We start from the raw sequence: 20,583 nt of genomic DNA on the forward strand, positions 1-20,583 counted from the left end.
GAATGAATCGATGCACTTCAAGGGGAAATAGAAAGAAACCTTTCTTTTGGTCTAAGAAATGATAGATTAGAGTATATTAATTGGATACTAATATGTATCAATGTATGATTATGTAGATATCGAACAAAAACAAGTTTCGATATGATCATCAAGTTAAGATTCGATCGAAAGAAATGAAATCAAAAAAAAGGGACCGAAACTTAATGAGGCCAAGGTGAGTGCATATTCGATAGTATATGATAGATAATGGAAATAAGACTTATGATAAGTCTATTTCATATAGTGTTGCGTATGAATTTATGAATAGTAACTTGTGTTTAATATGAGTGTGTGTATGTTTGTTTATATGAATTGATTTGTTTTTGTATATGCTATGTGAATATGAAATTGATCTATGTGCATATGTGATATATATGATATACATGAACATATGTGAACAAGAGATGAAAATGATATACATGTTATATGAACACATGGGAATTGTTATAAGATAAGTGACATATGAATATGAAATCATATGAACAATGATATGTACATGTGAAATGATAGATTACTAATGCCCATGTTATGTGTAAAGAGAGCTAGAGGTATAGTTGGCATGCCAAGAGTCGAGGGTTCATAGGTCCTTCGGGATATGCAGTGGTCCTTCGGGACATTTCATAGTGGTCATTTGGGATAAATTCATAGCCCCTAGTGGGACCACATACGAGCTGTGGTGACAGCATAGTACACAACCTCAATAAACTCACATATCTACAGTTCTCGCATGTATGCATGGGCTAAAATAAATGATATAATATGAGAAAAATGCTATGTGATACTATATGTTTGTTTGGTAAAATGATGTGTATGTATGTGAAAGTATGATAATAAGATGATAAAGTTATGAAGTGAGGGATGATATGTGAGCATATGGATAATTATTTTACAGATGAATATATGAAATGTGCATAGTAGGAATTAGTATATATATATATGTGGGTATGATGCTTGTATATGATATGTTAGTAGAAATTGTTCAAGCATGATTACGAGTTAGAGTTTTATTATATGTTTTATACTTCACTAAGTCAACAACTTAGCGTGTGATTGTTTCACACGTAGGTATGAGAAACGAGAGGGGAATAACGAGAAGCAAGACATGTCAGTATTTTCCTTACGATGATCAGATCAGAAACATATTGAACATATGTATTTTGTTTATAGAGTTAGTTGGCATGTAGTTATAAGATTTTAAATTGAATATGCTCTGATGGTTTTAAAGAAACAATTTGATTGTAATTATTAATGTAAAATACTCATTTTCTTAAAGGATGAAATTAAGATTATAGTGGATTTTTAAATAACAGAGTTTTGAAAAGTCAATGTGACACCTCGGACTCGGATACGGGTTGGGGGTGTTACACCTTTGCTTCAAAATTCATCTGTTTACCAATCTCTCTTACTTTGCCTGATTTCCCATTTATTTCTGATTTTCTCTCATCCAGAGCTGGGAGATCAAAAAAAAACTACTCACCTTTTATTCATTCTTCTCTTATTTTGGGTTTGAAATATGGTTTTAAGGTCTGAAATGAAGAAGAATACAAGTAATGTGTTGTGAAAATTCTGATAGATTAAATAATACATAAAGAAAAAGAAAGGGGGAAAATGACGGAAATGGATCTGTCGAAGAAAGTGGCGGATAGATACTTGAAGCACGAGGTTCTTGGTAAAGGTACTTATGGAGTTGTCTACAAAGTCATTGATACTAAGGTAACCCTAAATATCTTTCTTCTTTTATATTCTTTTTTGAAACTGAGTTCGGAGATAGAACAATTAGGTTTTTGATAGTATAAGTGCAATGCATAATTCACATTTTTCTCTCTTAGATAAGTTGTGAGGATCAAATAATTCAGTTTATTTGCTATTAATTTTTTGTTAATAGAAAATTTGTCAATTAACTGAGAGATTATAGACTTACTTTACATGGGAATTTTGCTATTTTGCCTCCGCACCAAAAAGTTAAAGTAAAAAAAAAAAAAGAAAGAGAAAACGAAATCTAATTCAGCCAAATCGCTAAGTACTTGTGTATAAAACTAAATTAATTTATTCAACTATTATAAGTGCAATTTTTTGCTTATTTCGTCCACTGCAGACAGGAAAGACAGTCGCCATTAAGAAAATTTGGCTTGGGAAGCAGAAGGAAGGGGTGAATTTTACTGCACTCAGAGAAATTAAACTTCTTAAGGAGCTTAAAGATCCAAATATAATTAACAGATGCATTCCCGCACAAGGGTAATTTGCATCTTGTGTTTGAGTTTATGGAGACTGACCTTGAAGCTGTTATTCGAGATTGGAATATGGAAGCTCCGTCGTTTGTCTCCAGAGCAAGAATCGCTCTCCACTCCGCAGCTGCCAAAGCCGAGAGAGTTCTTACTGATTTGAAATCTGATCTAGGTAAATTTGAACTCTATATTTTTTGTTGTAAATATCTATTGCAAAATTTTATTGTTATTATTTTTCTGCTTGGTATTTTTAGATTCCTTTTATCATTTTCCGGTCTTTATGATATTGTTATTAGATATTAGTGACGGAGATTTTTTTTTATCTTGCTTGGTTGTTGTTCGTTTGGTGAAGATTGTGAATTATCATATCCGAATGAATTCAAAAATGAATCTCCGACGAGAGAAGACGATTCTAAGGTAAATTTTTGTTAAACTTTGGAACTAAAATATGGCTATCTTTTTAAGCTAAAATATAGGATTAGACTGTTTTCGTTATTATTATTTATATCTTTAGATTATTCTTGGAACCGTTTTTGGCTGCTGAGAAAATGAAGTAAAGTTTAGAAGCATGTTTGACTTATTTGAGTAAAAAAGTCGTAGAGTTTAGCTTAGTTTGCTTGGACTTGAATTGGAGGATTTGCAATTTGTATGCTATTTAGTTTCCCTTCACTTTTCCAGCTACCAAACTAGGCTTTAACATTCTGCCAAGTACTTAGTATGGTAAAGCATTCAAAGTGGATGCCTGCAAATTTGGGGACCAAGCAAGAATGGCAGGAAAGATTCAAGAATATACGGTTAGGGAGAAAAGGAGTTGAAGATTCAGAGAAAGTCGAAAATTCAACCACAGCTGTTGCATTCTATGATGAAAATTTGTACTTTCTAAAAGTAAAGAACGATATAGAATCAAAGGTACATTTATGATTCTATTTATTTTTTCTCACCTGCAATTGAGAGTTGCTGTAATGAGAATTAAAATGTATATTTTCTGTTCTAATAAAATTCAAATGAAAGGATTTCTTAATGAGATTGTTTTCCTACAGGCTTTAGAAGCAATTCCCTCTGTAGACATTTTAAATACCATGGACACCAATAACTTTCCTCCAACATCTGTTATCAAGCAATTAACTTTAGCCGTTGAGTAAGTCTTTCGATTCTTGACTTCAGTTGTTTGTTTTCTGCTATTGCTGACATTGAAATTCATTTGATGCCTCATGAAATATGTTGATTTGTAAATTGCTACCTTTATTGGAATTTAGGGGCTATTTGTTTACTTCATAATGATTTAGCGTTGAATGATTCAAATGCTGAATGATTCAGAGGCTCTGTATGAATTAGATCTGAATGTGACATGCTGTTTGATAATGGCTCTGAATCATTCAGAATGTACTTTGATGCTGAATCATTCAACACTGTTTTGCTGAATCAGTCAGCACTGAATCATTCAGAGGTGAGAAGCAAACACGCTGAATGTTGAATGGAACCATTCAGCGTTGAATGGTTCCATTCAGAGCCAAACAAACAGCCCCTTACTTTCTGGACCATTAACACTACTTTGCCATACTATTTAATCTTTTGATACAAAGTATTTCTTGTTTCTGAGATCAATTTAAGTGGTCAAATGTGTGATCTATTTAATTGTCATAGTCAGCTTGTGTATGGTGTTCTTATCTTTTTGTGGTTGCCTTTTGGTTCCATGGATGGAAGTAATTTTAAATCTATGAAAGATCTTTTGGCATCTTCTGGATATTCTTCACCCTTGAAGGAAATGACAGACCTGGCATTCTCTATAGTGAAGTCATTAGTGCTTCGATATAAAGAGGATAAACTTGCATCTGACTTTGATGATGATGCGAGAGTGCTTGCTTTGATTCATCATCTGTTTGATACAGGCAGGTTCTGTATGTGACTGATAGGACATTTGCTTTTGTTTGGAGATGTGTTTCTCTTTAACATTCACCTTTCTTATGATAGATATATCCTCCTGATTGGACTGAAGCTGAGCCGAGCGATGAGGTTAACTCTTCGATTACAAGAGGTCAACTAAGTTGTCGAATGAAAAAAGAAGGTTTTTCTCTTTATCCCAGTCTTCGCTACTTAGATTAAGTTTGTTGCAATTTAGCATCTTTTTGGTCAGTTTTTACTTTTGACATGTGAACATTGATTCATTTCATTCACAATATTTGTATATTTCCATGAACTTGTATTATGTTCGTATGTAACTCATTTTAGGAGAATGAATTCTGAAAAAATTCTTGGTGGAGGGTTTTTACCTCTTGAAGTATTTGACATTCTTAACCTACGGGTAGTTTCACTTGCTAGGACATTTCTATGGTTGATTCTGATATTTGAATTTTATATGTTTTAGGTAATCTGTGCCGTGAACTGTGGGATACAGCCAAGCCGATACCATCCATTAAACAAACACTTCTCTTCGATGAGGATTTGTCAGTGTAAGTTGGATGGAAAACACTTTATGTTTCAACCCTTGGGTTTTTCTATCACTGAAGCATTGTTTTTACAATAACTGCATGGGTTATGGTTCCTGCAGGGAAGGAATTCTGAATTACAATAATTGCATGGGTTAATATTTTCCTGTCAATATTTGTAGTCTTACTCCGTTCTTCAAGTTGTCTGTGTGTATTTTCGTGGTGGCATTTTAACATGTGAACTCTGGTCCAGATGACTAATTTTGTGCATTCTGTTAATAGAACAGGTTGAATATAAAAAAAACAATTCGAAAGTTTACTATAGATCCAGATTTAAGGCTCACGGGTGCTGAGTATCGTTCAGAACCAGTTCCACATGTCATTCAGCATGAAAAGAAAGTTGATGATGAAGTTGTTCAGGGTTCCTTACTACTGAATAGTGATAACTTTGACAAAATTGTAAATGAGTAAGTTGAATGCAAAGATTGCAAACCACTTAATTTATATGTTATGTTCCCAGCTTTGGTGCTTTCTTTGTTAAATGCCACTCTTGGTGATACCTCTATTTACTTGTTTTGAATGGTTTTTCTTTCAGGTATCCAATTTTGGTCGTCAATTTTTTTGCTCCTTGGTGCTACTAGAGTACTCGCTTGGTAATCTATTACCAGCTTGCATGATCTTTTTCTTCAATTGTTTTCTGAAAGCATGATTGTTTAGCTCTTCAACTGTGTATAGGAATCATTCATAACTAATTTTATATAGTATGTTGATATAGTTGCCAAATCTTCTGTTTCAAATGTATACTTTCTCTTTGGGAGAGTGAATTACCTAAGCTAAAATGTCAAACTACAATAAATTTATTTTTAATGTTTATAAATTTTAATTTATTTTGTTGTTAAGTATTTTTCTACATAATTTGTCTTTATTAAAATGTATGGTTGTTGTTAATTAGATAAAGCTAGATGATATTAAATTTAGGTGATGTAGAGAAAAAATGAAATATGCAAAATCATCTTAGCTAAAGAAAGGAAATTAGCGGCATTTGTATCAAAAAACGCTACTATAGATCTGACCTTTTGCAGCATTTCTTCTAAAAACGCCGCTATAGATCTTGATCTTTTGCGGCGTTTGTTACAAAAATGCCTCTATAGATCTGACCTTTTGTGACGTTTGTTAAAAAATGCCACTATAGATCTGACCTTTTGCGGCGCTGGTATGACCAGCACTTTTTGCGGCGTTTTTCCTATCGCCGTAAGTGCTTTTAGCGGCGCTTAAAAACGCCGCTATAAGACTAAAAAAATACCGCTAAAACTCAATTTTACTGTAGTGTGTGCTAAGGAAACCCAAAATCCAAAACCTATTTTAAACCCCCACCTAGGCTTTTCCAAGATCAAAACTTATAATATGAGGCTTGGATGAAAGCTTGAGATGTTGGGATTTCATTTCTTACCTTAGAAGATATGAAATGTGATTGGAAGTTTACAAGTTCCCACCTTTGAACAAAAGTTGTTCACGTATCGGTGTTTATTTCTTAACAATCCGATGATTTAATTAAACTCAAAATTAAAAGTTAGAACCACAATCACATCAATTAAGATTTAATGTTAAATTTGATAAGCAAACTAAAATTTAATTATATATAATATAGTTTACCCTATATCTATATTATATGAACTAATGCGAAACGTACATAGAGAAACAAAGTCCTAATCAGAGGCCAAGAATGAAGGAATTTACCCGTCATTGTTCACGACAAAGGGCCGTGCCTTCCTACAATCCTGTGTGTTTTAGAAATGATAATATTAATATATAATGGTACGTTCCCAGCAGATTCATAGTCATGCCCCTCCTACCAAATCACAAACATTTGCTTAATCTTAATGCAAAAGCAGGTCCCTTTTTTTCCATTTGATATGATTAACTTAAAAGGAACTGAAGATCCGATGAAATGCGAGCTAGTCAAAGCTCCACTTACATGGAGGATTGAGCTCCACATCTGCAAGGACCTTCGTTTATGGTAGCCTAAGTGCCCTCAACTTTCCAAAAGTAGTTCCTAAACCCTAGAAAAAATAGTTGCTAATCTTTCTATTTTAATAATTACTATTACTACTGTGTACTTTTAATCTTGGTGACTGTGTTTTCTTGAATTTGGATTCCCTTTTTCATTTACTTATTATTGACACATATCTCCACCATTACCAACATTGTTTCTATATTCACCTAAAAAGATATCATCAAAACTGATTTTTCTTATATAAATAATTTCATGATTGATGATTTTTATTTTTATTTTGTCTATTTTCAATGATTTCAGAAAATATAATATTTGATATTTTTACTTTTATTTAATTAAATTGTAGTCATTTGTTTTTATTTAATTGAGATGTGATCATTGAGAGTTAACTATAATTAGTTTTTTTAACGAATTACTGACTTGTCAATGAATATATAAAATTAAAAAGGATAAGCTACACAAATGGTTACTAATGTTTGAGTAATTTTTTGTTTTTCCCACTAAAATTTCAAATATAACAAATTGATCACTATAACTTCAAATAGTTCCTTATGATTCTTCTATTAATGGGCGGTTTAGAATAAGGAGGATGAAGAAACCGCTTAGGGGGATGTATAGTGTAATGGGAATGGGTTGGGTCGGGTTGGATTTTTTATCAACCCAACCCAAACCGAAAATATATACCATCTACCCGGCCCAAACTCAACTCGATTTTTTAGATAAAACCCAAACTCAACCCGACCGGACCGATCCAAAATAAATATATTTACAAAAGGTATTATTTTTATTCAATAAAAATAGGGATCTAATTAAAAAATCATATATAAAGTGTTATTATTGTGATTATTCCTAAATATATAAGGTAAATTTATATTATATTTTAGGTCGGGTTATGTATTTTTCACCCTAAATTTGAACTAAAATCAATCCAAACATATTTTTTTTTAAATTCAACCTGACTCGACTTGAAATGTATTTAAGAAGAAAAAAAACTTAAACCGATCGGGTTGGGTAGGATTAGAACCCGTTGAGTTCGAGACTTGTGCCCATCTCTATACGTATATCGTAAAATGGTATAGACCAAATTGTTATTTAAAAACTTAAGTAGAAAAAATAATAATTTATTCAAATATTAATAATCATTTGTAATTTATCTATTTTAATTTTATATATTTACTATGTCACATCAATAATCCGTTAAAAAATTAACAGTATCTCAATAACTACGTCATAATTAATTAAAAATAAAAATCATTATTTAATATATTTTTTAAAATTAATAAAAAAAATAGACAAAATATAAACCAAACTACAAGACGGATCAATTATCTAGTTAATTTTATTTATTTTTATTCAAACTGCGGGACTAGGGTAGGGAAACGAGCGGGTGGTTGCCAAAAGTCAACCCGACCCCTTTGCGACACGTGTTGGACCGAAATTAGATGATGAGATCAGATTTCACTAAATATTTAAGATAATTATTTGTTTATAATTTTTTTATTCTCAACAATATATAAATTAACAATTGTTAAAAGAACATAAAATATAATGTAAATACAATTACAATAAGAATTTTTTTAGTAATATTAAGGAAGTATAAAGTAATATTTATTTAAAGATAATTTTTAAACTTTTGAAATTGAATGCTTACACTTTTGATATTATTTTAATTTTACTATCGTAATGCACATATTTAGTGTATTCTTTACATGACGTTTCAGATAAAAAAAATTTCTTTAGGTGATTAATAAATTTATTCTATATTTTTTAATTTACAAATTATCTGTGTGTATATTTTGGTAAATTAACATAATACATAGGGGTATTCATATTTTGGTTTTTAATCGAATTAATTAATTGGATTAATTTTTTGGTCAATCAGTTAATTAATTTTAGGTTAGCTCGATTAACAGTTAAATTTTTTTTAAACATTGATTAACAGTTAAATTTTTTTAAACATTGATTATCAGCTAATTTGATTAAAAATCAGTTAATTAATCAAAGAAATCTAAATATTACTGTTAAGTTCGATGAAGCTCATTAGATCAATCGAAATATGTCAAGAGGGGGTGGATTGATTTTTTGAGATTTAAGGAGTAAGGAGTATAAAGAAAAAAATTAACTGTCGCGATACTCGCAATAGAATTCGCAATATCTACAACGCGATAAACGCAACACGATCGCATGCAACCGCAATTTAAATCTCTAATCAAATCTTTATAGATTTATTGTCAAACAACTCTCTAATCAAATCTAGAGATTTAAATAGCGACCAAATAACAGTACAACGACCGCTATATCGCGATCTGGTGATGTCTAAGATTGTTATCATGAAAAATAACGGTGTGAAGCGAAATCACACCAATAGCGGTGGATTGCAACCGCTATTTAACGGATAGCGGCCAATCGCGACCATACCAGACTGGTATTCCGTTATTTTTTCAATATTTAAAAAAAATCATTTTTTAATAAAATCAACCCATTCAAAAAAAAATCACGACTGTAATACTCACAAAAGAATTCGTAATATCTACAACCGTAATAAATGTAATACGATAGCATGCAACCGCAATTTAAATTTCTAATCAAATCTCTATAGATTTATTGTCAAACAACTCTCGTAGATACTGTTACAAAAAGAAAAAAGGATTTACCGACAATTAGTAATACGATAGATATAGATATATAAAGAAAATCTTATTATATATTATTTCCTTGTGTATCTCTTCTATTTTTCTTATATTTTTCGTTCTCAATAACGACCACCAACTTTAATATGATCATCTACCATTGATTTTTTCTTCTTCTCCTGTTTCTCTCTCTCTTTTCCTTTAATTTGAGTTGTGTTATTTTTTTGTTTAATTAATCTTCCTCTTTTTCGTATGAAAATGGTGAATGGCTTCATATACTTTTATAATATGTTTTTTGTTTGCTCTTGTAGTGTGTTATTTGTTTTCCTCAGAATTAGATTTGATGTTATCTCTCTAGATTTAGATGACGTTTATATGATTATTTTATTGATTTATTCCTACTTTTGACTATCGGACTAGATATTGACAGATGCTCGTAATCAACGAAGATAAATTGCGATTGATTTGTTGCTAATGTCAGTTTGTCAACAATTCATCAGTATTATATATATTTTTATGTCAGTGTTGATGACGGTTATTCTTCACCGTGAACAACAATGCTTGTTTATATTTGTCATTTGTTTGATTAGTTTGATTAATTTTTTAATCAGTTCCTCGTGTGATTTTTTTATTCTTAGTTAATTTGTACACTTTGATGATTTTAGAGGAATTATCTATATGATCGATCTATTTTTATTTTGTGAATTGTTCTTGTAATTTTAAAATTATTCCTCTTTATTATTTTTATTAAACTAATGTAATTATAAAGTAATATCTGCTTTCTCTTTATTTAATAGAACTAACGAGTAATTTTAGTTAAAAAAAAAACAAATTTCTTTAATTTTACTTTAGTACAAGTGACTACCTTCTGTGTATATTGACGTCTTACACATGTTATGTAGAGCAGGAAACCAAAGTTTGTTAATTTAGACAGAGTTAGGCAATTTGTTTAAAAGCCATAACATTGATCAGTGAGTGCTTTGTGATGTAAAATTATCTACATGACCTCATTTAGTAAAGTTTATTTCGAATATCGAATCACATAAATTCTTGTGTCTCGCCATTTTCTGGCTTCTTATCGTTTGGTGGATATGACAGGAGTTTTCGAATCGAAAGCCATATGAGTTAGTGTGCTCATCGTCTTATTAACTTATCGACAATCCATTAATCATCACATTGTATTTGGAACCGTTCTCCATCACTACCTGTTTCACAGTTTCTTTAAGCTAAATTCATCCAATAAAGCAGAGAATTGTTTGACCTAAAAGCCAAATCGACCAGACATGGAAGCATGCAGCAACATGGGGTTGCAACTTATAACGAACAACATTAATTAAGGACAAGATTTGAGAGAGGATTTGGAAACCCCACTTTTTAGGTGTATAATCTCATCGACCTGCATGCACTTCTACAGAACCACTCATATAAACTAATTATAAATTATCAATTACTAAATTGTATTCATTTTATGTTGTCAATTCTTATACGTACTATTAGGGATATTCAATCGATTAGTTCGGTTAATCGATCGAACTAAACTATAAAAAAATCAATAATTAAAATTTTTCTTTAGTCATTAATCAAACTGAAATTCTTTTAAAAAATTGTAACTGATCCTAATATAGTTCGGTTAATTCGGTTGATTAAAAAATTTAACCAAGATTTCTAAATAATATAAATTATACATTTAATATTTTTGCATAATTCGATTAAAATCGAAGTTTAAACACTCCTAAGGCTAAGTAATTGTAAAACTTATATTTTGATATAACAAATAAGGGCAAAATGTTTTGGACTAAATTGAATTTATTCAAAGTATCCAAAAAATAATTCAAAGTTTAAATAAAATTTTAAAATATGTTTTTAAATGTTTTTCAAACTTACTCAAACCTTGTCAAAACATACTCGATCGTTTTCGCGCTTTAAAATCATGTTTCCAAACTTCTCTGGCTCAAAGGAGCGATCCCATAACAAAAGGATCGATCCCTTGGACAACAGTGAGTTTGGGATCGATCTTTCGAGGAAAAGGATCGATCTCTTCCCAAAAAGGATCGATCCCTTGCGCCTTAAAAGTTGTAGGTTACGACTATTTTGATCCCTAACGGCTAGTAACGGTAAAAAATACATCCCAACATATAAAATGAAGTTCAAGACACTTGAAGAAGTAGACCAACACCTATCCAAGCAATTAAACACAAGAGAAAAGCTTTTCGTTCTTTATTTTCTTTCTCTTGAAAATATTTGTGTTTTTGTGAGCTTTAATTTGTAAACACCTTTCTTTTTAAAGGTTTTTTTTAACAATTCTTTTCCTTTATAATGGGGTTTTTGTTCTAGCTAAGCCTTTGAAAACTAGGGAGTTTGTAAAGGTTTTCTCTTTGTCCTTGAAAAGGAAAAAATAAATTAGTGGATTTGTTAGAATACCCTAAGTGATGAGCTTAGGTATTGGATGTAGACTTCATTGAGGAAGTTGAACCACTATAAATCATTGTACAACTTTTTCTATCTTTATACTCCTTACTCTCTAAATCTCAAAAAGTCAATTCACCCCCTCTTGGCATAATTCGGTTGATCGAACGAGCTTCATCGAACTTAACAATTGTTTTTTTTTCCTAAAGCTCTACATCAATTTCCTAAAGCAACCGAAAAGATTGTTTTTTTCCTCCGACACTTACTACATCAAAGATTCTCAACCAGTTAACAAGCTCTATTTCAAAGGAGCAAATTATGCTTATTAGAATAATAAGATAATGCTCTTCATTCAAACTACCGATCTAGATGCTTGGAGCTCTATATTGACGGGTCACTCTACTCCAACTAGAGCTATGGCGGAATAGAGTGAAAGAGATAAGAAAGAGTTTCAACTCAATGCTAAGGCCATGCACATTTTGTATTGTGCATTAGGCCCGGATATAGAAGAATCTCATGCTGTTCAAATGCCGAGGAGATATGAGACAAACTCCAAGTCCATTAAATTATGGATACATAATTAAATTTTAACCCAAATAAAAAAAATACTTTTATTATATTCAAATTAATCTAATTAAAATTTACTAAATTTCGGTTAATTTAGTTAGCCGACCGAAATAATCAAACTTTATTCAATTCGATTAATATTTTTTTAAAAATTCTATTCAATTAACGGTTAAAGAAAAATTTGATTAATTTAGTTACTAAAAATTTGATTCGACCGGTGATCGAATTAACTGTTTGAACAACGAGATCTAATGGACTAAACCGGACCTACGAGGACGCCTGCAGCCAGACTTTATTGAATCCTGCCCATGGTATTCCCAAATCACGTGTTATTACATAGATATGGACATACATTGATAAATTATATTAGTATATATATATAAATAAATATACACATAGAATTAAGAGGTCAATAAATTCATAAAAGCCCTGCAATTTTTATTATATATATCTCCATGCACAGCCCATTTCTCATTGGCCAAGAAGATACGCCTACTTTATTCATGAGTTTTGCAGATACATTTTCCACCGCCATCCTCTTCCAAATTAAGTGCAGAAAGCTCCCAAGTAACTCATCCCAAAAGCCTCTCGGCTTATCATACTCTACGTGTCAAAATGATGGTAAGCTTGCGTTTTTCCATTTATACATACATACATATACGAAAGCATGTATGATTCTCTGCATACGCCTGCGTTGTTGAGAGATAAAGTGAAGATTTGAGGTCAAATTTACATCTGCAAATGGATTCCTATCTGCATGATTTTGATGAATCTTTTTCACATGTTTGGTTGTAGTTCTTTGGTTGGGTGCAAAATAAGCTTAATGGGAAACAAGGAAGCAGTAAATTATATACAGTTCCTGCTACTCGTAAGTCGTAAGCATTATTCTCTTCTTTCTTCTGTTTCGTAGTAATTAAACTGCACTGATCCGGATAAAAATAAATAAAATAATTATAACTGTTGTAATTAGAATCCAAATTTATTAGATGTGATGTATAAAGAATGATTGCATGCATGAATCGATTTAGGCTATTATTTGCATGCATTCATATATATATATATATATATATAGTCATCCAAATTTATATAAACTCATTAAATGGTCTCATTATTAAAAGGGAATGTTATTTTTCTAGAGATCCTGAATTCAAATAATTACGTCTATAGATATGTGTACATTGTCAATAATTAATAAATATTCAAAATAAATGCTACATTGTAATAATCACTTTAAGATTATTAAAAAAAATATTATATGCATCAACTGAATTCGTTTTTTATGTTCCTCTTTCCTGTTAGCATGCATCCATATTCACATATATTTTCAGTTATAGTCAATAGGGATGAACGTGAAATATTGTTGAAAACATTGTAATTTGTAAGTTGTCCTGTATGCTTGTTTAAGAGGGACCCGTTCTCATTCAACTTCCCCCAATAATATATTCTTCAAACTTTTTTTTAAAACCAAAATAAGAGACAATGGATCCGAGTCTTTTGATAAATCCATGGTCTTTGTCGTTAAAATCTACAAAGCATAACCCGGATACTACCACGGTACAAGGCATGTCGCACATGCGATCTTCAACCTAGTGTTTGACATGTCGTTTCTTGTTGTTTTCTCTGATAGAGCACATGAAACAAGAGTCTCGGCAAGAGTTCAGCGATTGGCCTCATGGATTGTTGGCAATAGGAACATTTGGTAACAATAATGACATTGCCGAGAATCCTCGATCCCGAGACGTCACGCCAAAAAATCCCTTCCACATTCAAGAGGTGCAGGAGCCGTCTTCGTCCGAGTATTTACATGAATTCACGCCCGAAGAAATTGTGAAACTAGAAAAGGAATTAACAAAACTCTTGTCCCGAAAACCCGCTTCCGATGATAAAAAGGAACTGGCAAAACTACCATTGGATAGGTTTCTCAACTGTCCATCGAGCTTGGAAGTTGATAGGAGGATTAGCAATGCACTTTGCTGTGATTCGGTGGATAAATTGGACCAAGAAGACATTGATCGAACCATCAGTGTTATCCTGGGCAGATGCAAGGACATTTGTGCCCAAAATAAGAAGAAACCCATCGGGAAGAAATCCATTTCGTTCCTATTGAAGAAGATGTTTGTTTGCAGCGCTGGGTTTTCACCTGCACCGAGTTTGAGAGATACACTGCAGGAATCGAAATTGGAGAAGGTAAATTAAGCGGAGACCTGATTTTTTTTTTATATTATAAACATTATAATTAACTGCGAAACTGTATCAGATTTTTTACCATTCAACAGCTTTTGAGGGTAATGCTTCACAAGAATATTTACAATCAAAATCCTTCTCGAGCATCAGCCATGAAGATATATTTAGAAGACAAAGAAGCACCCAGAAGGCCAAATAATGAAGATGAAACCCAGAAGAGAAAGAGTGAGGTTGGATATAAATGGGTGAAGACAGATTCCGAGTGTAAGCTTGGGTTTTCATGGTAGATTTAATCATTAGCCAAAAACATGCACAAACCACGCTTTTCAGTCACATGTTATTGAATCTTATTGCATGTTTCCCTATTGCAGATATTGTCCTGGAGATTTAACGGCACCGAGATTTGCTGGTTCCCATGTCCCAATCTAGGATTCAGGATAGGAAGTTCAGCGTGGTGAATCAAAAGTTATAAGACAAAAAGACAAGTGTATGATTCAGACATGGATCTGTGTTTTGTTATAGCTGAGAGCTTCCCCTTATTCTCTATGGTTGTAATTATGGATGCAATGCAACCCATGTTCATGAGATATATCTGCAATAGATATCTGTATTTCACTGACAGCAATATCTAGACATTATTTATTTAATTTAATCATAAAAAATAATAATTTAAATTCAGTATAAGAATAATTAAATATAATTTGGAAACATCAATTGAATAAAAATTATATGAATTACATAAATCATTATTTATTATTTTAGATTGCGATAGAATATGCAATCACCAAATTTATCCTATTTTCTAATAATTTTTACATGTAATTGTGATTACTACTGGTTCAAAAGTGGATATATATTTTGTAGTTGAATGAGCAAAACAAAAGGTTCAAGTCAACTTAAAAGAACAGATTATACTAATTAATTCAGTTGAATAAAACTGATTTTGATACTTATCTTTAGTAGCAATATTGATACTTGACGTTATGAGTTATAATTGATTTAGGTATTGGGTGAATTTTATGTCAAAATAAAATTAAAAAAGGAAAAAGCAGATGAAACCAAATTCCACCATGTCAACCTAATCCCCAATCCATTTTCCCATCCGTCTCTAATTTTCCCGCATTTTCTCTCTCTTCCGGCGATATTGGATCCGACTTCTCTGATATATATTTTTTTACTCCAACACCACTTAGTCCCTTCAAATCGGAAGAGAAAAATAAGCCCCAATTTCTTATCTTCCGAGGGTTTTCCACTTAGGTTCTTCTTCTTCTTGGATCTAGGATTATTAGAATCTTTGATTTTGGGTTATTCGTGATATTTACTTCTTTGGGTTGCTTTTGTTTTTCTGGAGGGGTTTTACATTGTTAATTTTTTGGAGTTCGGGGTAGATTATAAAAGGGGAATTCTCAATAGCCAATGCCATATTTCATGTTTGGGTAATTGGTACTTCATATTTTCTGCGTAGGTTTTTTTTTAGAGACCGAAAAAAAGGTGATCAATGTCTTGGGCAGGCCCTGAAGATATCTACCTATCTACTTCTCTTGCCAGTTATCTTGACAGTATGCTCTTTATCTCTTTTGTTTTTGCTGTTAAATTTATGGTGTCCTGAGATTTGTTCTTTGCTGCAAATATATTGTTTCTTTTGGCATTGGCTTTGAGTTGTTCTAGTAGGTGTAGTTGTTCTGTCTTGTGTTTATATGGTGATGGGTCGTTGAATTTCTAGTTCTGTGCTTATTCTTATGTAGGGTTCTTCATTTAATTGTTTATGATTCTGCAGTCCACTGCGGATATTAGTTAATAGTCAATAATAATTAGTAGAAGCCATTAGTTAAAAGCTTGATGGCGGTCATGCTGTGAATAATTTTGTTGTTTACTGATATTGGTCAAATGGGAGCTTAATCAGGTATTTCCTATGATGCTGTCCATAAATTCTGATGATTCTAATAAGGAAGACCAGATTACGATGATTCTAACCGTCTATCATTCATGGAAAAACTTTTGTTTGAATCGTCCTCACAGATAATAGAAGTCAGATGTTTGTACTTGTCTGCTGGTTCTTTTGATGGTATGTTTGTCAATATGTGGTTAATTTTGTTGTTGATTAGTTGACCATTAGAAGAATTGAAGTTTATAAGAAATTGGTTGTATTTTCATAATGCTTGGGTGTGATTGGCATGGTTCCTACTGTTAGAGTTATTTATCAACAGCATCATTTTCATAATGCTTCAGATGTGGTTTTATTGTATATACACAGATTTCTAGTGTATTTTACACATCACTATCAGTTGAACTAAATCTTCATGCACAATTAATTAAAATATCTTATTGGTCTATATTTTCTCGCAGATTAGTTGTTCTTTACAGATCAAAACTCAGTTTTTGGCAAAAATCTAGATTTTAATATATAAATATATGTTGTGAAGTATTTATAGTTGGATTCTGAGTTCCATGAACATATGCAGGCACAGAAAGCAGAAAGGGAGGCAACAGATCTCAAAGGTACAATGAGGAAAAGAATGGAGTTTCTTGATTTGGACTAATGCATGTCCCCTGCCTCCTCTTTTAGCGATCCACAAGTATTATGGCGGTTGTTGGTGTAGTAGATGCGTTGTGTAGGCTAGAAGATCCTCCATCTCCCTCTCAGCATCCAGTTATTGTAACATTTGTGAACAATGTTTCTGACTAGGCTTAGCCTCGATTTGCTGGTGCCTTAAAATTAGTTTTGAACTCTAGTTGGATATTTTCACTTATGGGAAGTCTCCCAGGTTACTTTATGTTGACTGAAATTTTGAATAAATATTTAATTAACAAAAAGAGAGAATATTCAGAAGTATTTAATGAGATGACCATCGTGTTAAGTAAATCAAGAAACTACTTCTGCTTGCTCCAATGGTGGCTGTTAACTTGTTATTGTAATTTCTTTTTTAACCATCAACATGAAAGTTCAAAATGGGTAATTCTTTAAAGGGTAAATTACACATTTGGTAACTCAATTTTATTATCTCTCCCATCACTCATCATACTTTCAATTTTTTTCAATTTAATCACTGATTTTTATACATCGAATTTTTTGTGTTACGACGCTGATAAATTAAATATTTTTATCCGTTAAATTTCATGTCAGAAAAAATATTAAATTAAATATTTTTTTGAACTCGTCCTCTTCTTCATCCAATTCGCTTTCTTCTTCCAACTCTTCATCATCATCATCATCCGCGATAAAGCCACCTTTCTTCCCCTGCAACAACAGTTTTCTTCTGCACATAACTTCTCGTTTCCCACCATTCTTCTTTGGCTTGTCACGGTCCTTCGATCTCGTAGCATAAATTACTCTTCGGACCTTACTTCCTTTCACTGCAACCAATTTCAGAAACCAAACACAAATTTAGTTCAGCAAATTTCAGAAATAAGCAATCATACTTACAACTTCAAACTCACACTCAATTACAAATTACAAGAAAATCAAGCTCTGCATTTATTAGTTCATCATCCAACTAGAAAAAGAATAAGTTACAAATCAGTTAAAAATAATGTAAGTGAATAATTTTCTATGATTTTCATTTTCTTAGTAACCAAATACAAATCCAGTGTAACAAAATTTAAGAACTAAGAAGCAAATTTTACATTTAATAGAGTCGATATCTTCAATGTCAACAGTCTTTGCTCCACTCTCACTACCCAAATCCATTTCTTCTTTTTCATTTTCTTCCGTTTTCTTCAATACAGACCAAATAGGAACCTGACTCAAAACATAGAACCAATCGTCGTTTTCCACTTGACCTTTATCGGAACATTTAAAAACTTGATCTCTTCGTTCGTTCTGCTTCTTACACAAATCAGATTCCTGCCAATAACTTCAAATGAAACCCTGGGCTCATTTGGTGTTTCCAGATTTTGTCAACCAGAGTTTCAAGCTCGAGTTCAACGTGACGACGGGAGACGATTCGATCAGTGATGTTGAACCCTTTTGAGCTTTGGGGTTTTGAAAAAGGGGAGAAAGATGATGATGATTTGCGATTTGAGGTATGAAGGTTTAAGATTAGGGTTTGAGTGTAAAATTTAAAGAATTTTATTTTTTAAATTATAAACCTTAGGTGACAGATTTTATTATTAAAATAATCCATATAATAACTCTAAACGGTTAAATGGTAAAAATAAATTTTATGTATAAAATTTAAAATACGATAAATAAAATATGAGATAATAAAATTTAATTACCAATGTGTAATTTATCCTTCTTAAAAATCAATTGAAATTATGCCTAATCAGCTGCCGTATTGGCCTCATTAAGAAAAACAAGGAAAGAATGTGGGGGAAAAAGACTGTTTTGTAAAACTCTTATCAATTTTGAAATTGAAGAAAACTATTCTCGACGGTAGTGGATATCTCTGGCCAGCCCTTGATCTTTTCCATTCTTCTTAGTTTATTTATTTATTTATTATTCTTACTGTTAAGTAAAAGTAGTTTCTCCGTAAGAAATAAGTTTGTCAATTTTAGTATGTTTTCATCCGTGTAGCAAATTCTAGTTATGTTTTGACAGTTGCACAGCAAGAATCCATGTTCCGTTAGGACCATATTCAGAGAGCCACACATCAAAGATGAAAGACTATACTGCATCTGCAAGGAGTTCTGTGTTGTTTTGCATCTGCATCCCCGATGACCATTGCAAGGGGGTGATCCCGGCACCCAAGAATCAAGAGCTCCGGTATTGGTTAAAGATTTCTTCGGCTTCAACAAGGCCTCGGAATCCGATGCAGAAAATGCCCATGGCAATAGTACCAAGAAAGTTGACGACAACAATAGGAGAGATTTCCTCAAAAGCCAAGCCATCGCCATCGCCATTGCTGAGGCCACGAGATGGTTTCTGGCAATGTATTGATTGCGGGAGCTCTTGTTGTGCAACATTTTGGTATCGTTTTATGCTGTTGGTGTGTTTTCCCGTTTGTCAGTATTTCGTGTTGGCTTTCCGTTGTTATTGTTGTTGGTGAACTAATATTTCGTATTGGCTTGTGTGTGTCTTTGTAAATACTATATATTATTAGATAGATAAGGTTTAATACTGAATTTTGTTTTTAATCGATATTGTTAACTAAACCAAATAAATGAGAATCTAATGTTAGTTTTCAATTGAAGTATTACTATTTTTTTGTTAAAAATAATTGTAAGAATTTAAACCTATCTTTTAAAAAAATAATTTTAAGAATTTAAACATAGACAATAATTAAAAAATATTATAAATATATAATATTTTATAATTACTGACGGAGCCATCAAAAGATAGGGTTGTCAAATGGCACCCCAAAAATTTCTAAAAAATAAAATTACCTATAAAAATCTTATATTATATAATATAAAATAAATAAATGACACCACTTTTAGAAATATTCTGACCTCTTAAAAAAGAAATGGCATAATATCAAAATTAATACCCAATATTTATTCAAACAATTATTTTAGTCCTTATTCATTTTTAGAGTAATTTGGCACATAATATTTCATTTTAGGGCAAAAAAGACCCCTCAATGTATAAAAATAATTAGTTATCAAACGGTTAACACTATAAAAGAGTGATATTTTATATCCCAAAATGAAACGTTTGGAGTCAAAATGCTAAAAAAAAGAATAAGAAATAAAATGACCATTTTAATAAAAGATGGGTTGATTTTAGTATTATACCAAAACAAATTGACCCTATATTTTTTAAAAAAAAAAGTATATATATAATTTAGTTTAAATATCACAATTTAAAACTATGACAAGGTAATTTAAGGTTTATAGCTCCGTCCCTATTTACAATAATGACCTTATACCACACAGCGCAACGATAGGCTTCTTTTTGGGCTTGAACCAAAAACAACGTAGGTACGACCATAATTTTTATTTTGGTTACAAGTAATTAAAGGCTCACAGACACTACTCCACAATCATGTTGTCTTTGTCCAACCAGTACTTTATCCCACCTACCTCTAACATCACCATAATTGATCAAAATGACACTCATGTATTATCATATTAATCTTCTTTATTTTAGATCCTCCGATTGGGTTTGTATACTTGATTTTTGTTCGTGAATAATTTTTTCATGTCGTTTA

The 20,583-nt window shown here is 31.8% G+C and overlaps 1 protein-coding gene and 1 long non-coding RNA gene across 3 annotated transcripts; both read left to right on the forward strand.

Annotated features, from left to right (window-relative positions):
- Positions 1 to 12,794: 12,794 nt before the first annotated feature.
- Positions 12,795 to 15,095, forward strand: LOC120148489 (protein NEGATIVE GRAVITROPIC RESPONSE OF ROOTS-like). Of its 2 annotated transcripts, none has more exons than XM_039161595.1 (5): positions 12,795 to 12,928; positions 13,103 to 13,175; positions 13,935 to 14,494; positions 14,584 to 14,774; positions 14,863 to 15,095. In XM_039161595.1, coding segments are annotated over exons 1-5 (831 nt in total). In that variant the 5' UTR covers positions 12,795 to 12,922; the 3' UTR covers positions 14,864 to 15,095. The 2 variants fall into 2 exon arrangements, with proteins under 2 accessions (XP_039017526.1, XP_039017525.1); XM_039161594.1 differs by having other exon boundaries at positions 14,584 to 14,755; positions 14,863 to 15,094.
- Positions 15,096 to 15,549: 454 nt separating this feature from the next.
- LOC120148484 lies at positions 15,550 to 17,269 on the forward strand. Its single transcript, XR_005518370.1, has 2 exons — positions 15,550 to 16,050; positions 16,954 to 17,269. It is a non-coding gene; the product is annotated as an uncharacterized LOC120148484 (long non-coding RNA).
- Positions 17,270 to 20,583: the final 3,314 nt, after the last annotated feature.

This window comes from Hibiscus syriacus, unplaced genomic scaffold (genome assembly GCF_006381635.1).
Source record: "Hibiscus syriacus cultivar Baekdansim isolate YM2019G1 unplaced genomic scaffold, ASM638163v2 tig00110962_pilon, whole genome shotgun sequence".
In the NCBI taxonomy this organism is placed as follows: Eukaryota; Viridiplantae; Streptophyta; class Magnoliopsida; order Malvales; family Malvaceae; genus Hibiscus; species Hibiscus syriacus.

Bases quoted from the DNA above. Each gene is read 5' to 3' on its own strand.
- LOC120148489 (XM_039161595.1), top strand. The intron at 13,176-13,934 runs GTAAGTCGTAAG...TTTCTCTGATAG, and splicing joins ATATACAGTTCCTGCTACTC to AGCACATGAAACAAGAGTCT. The intron at 14,495-14,583 runs GTAAATTAAGCG...ACCATTCAACAG, and splicing joins AGGAATCGAAATTGGAGAAG to CTTTTGAGGGTAATGCTTCA.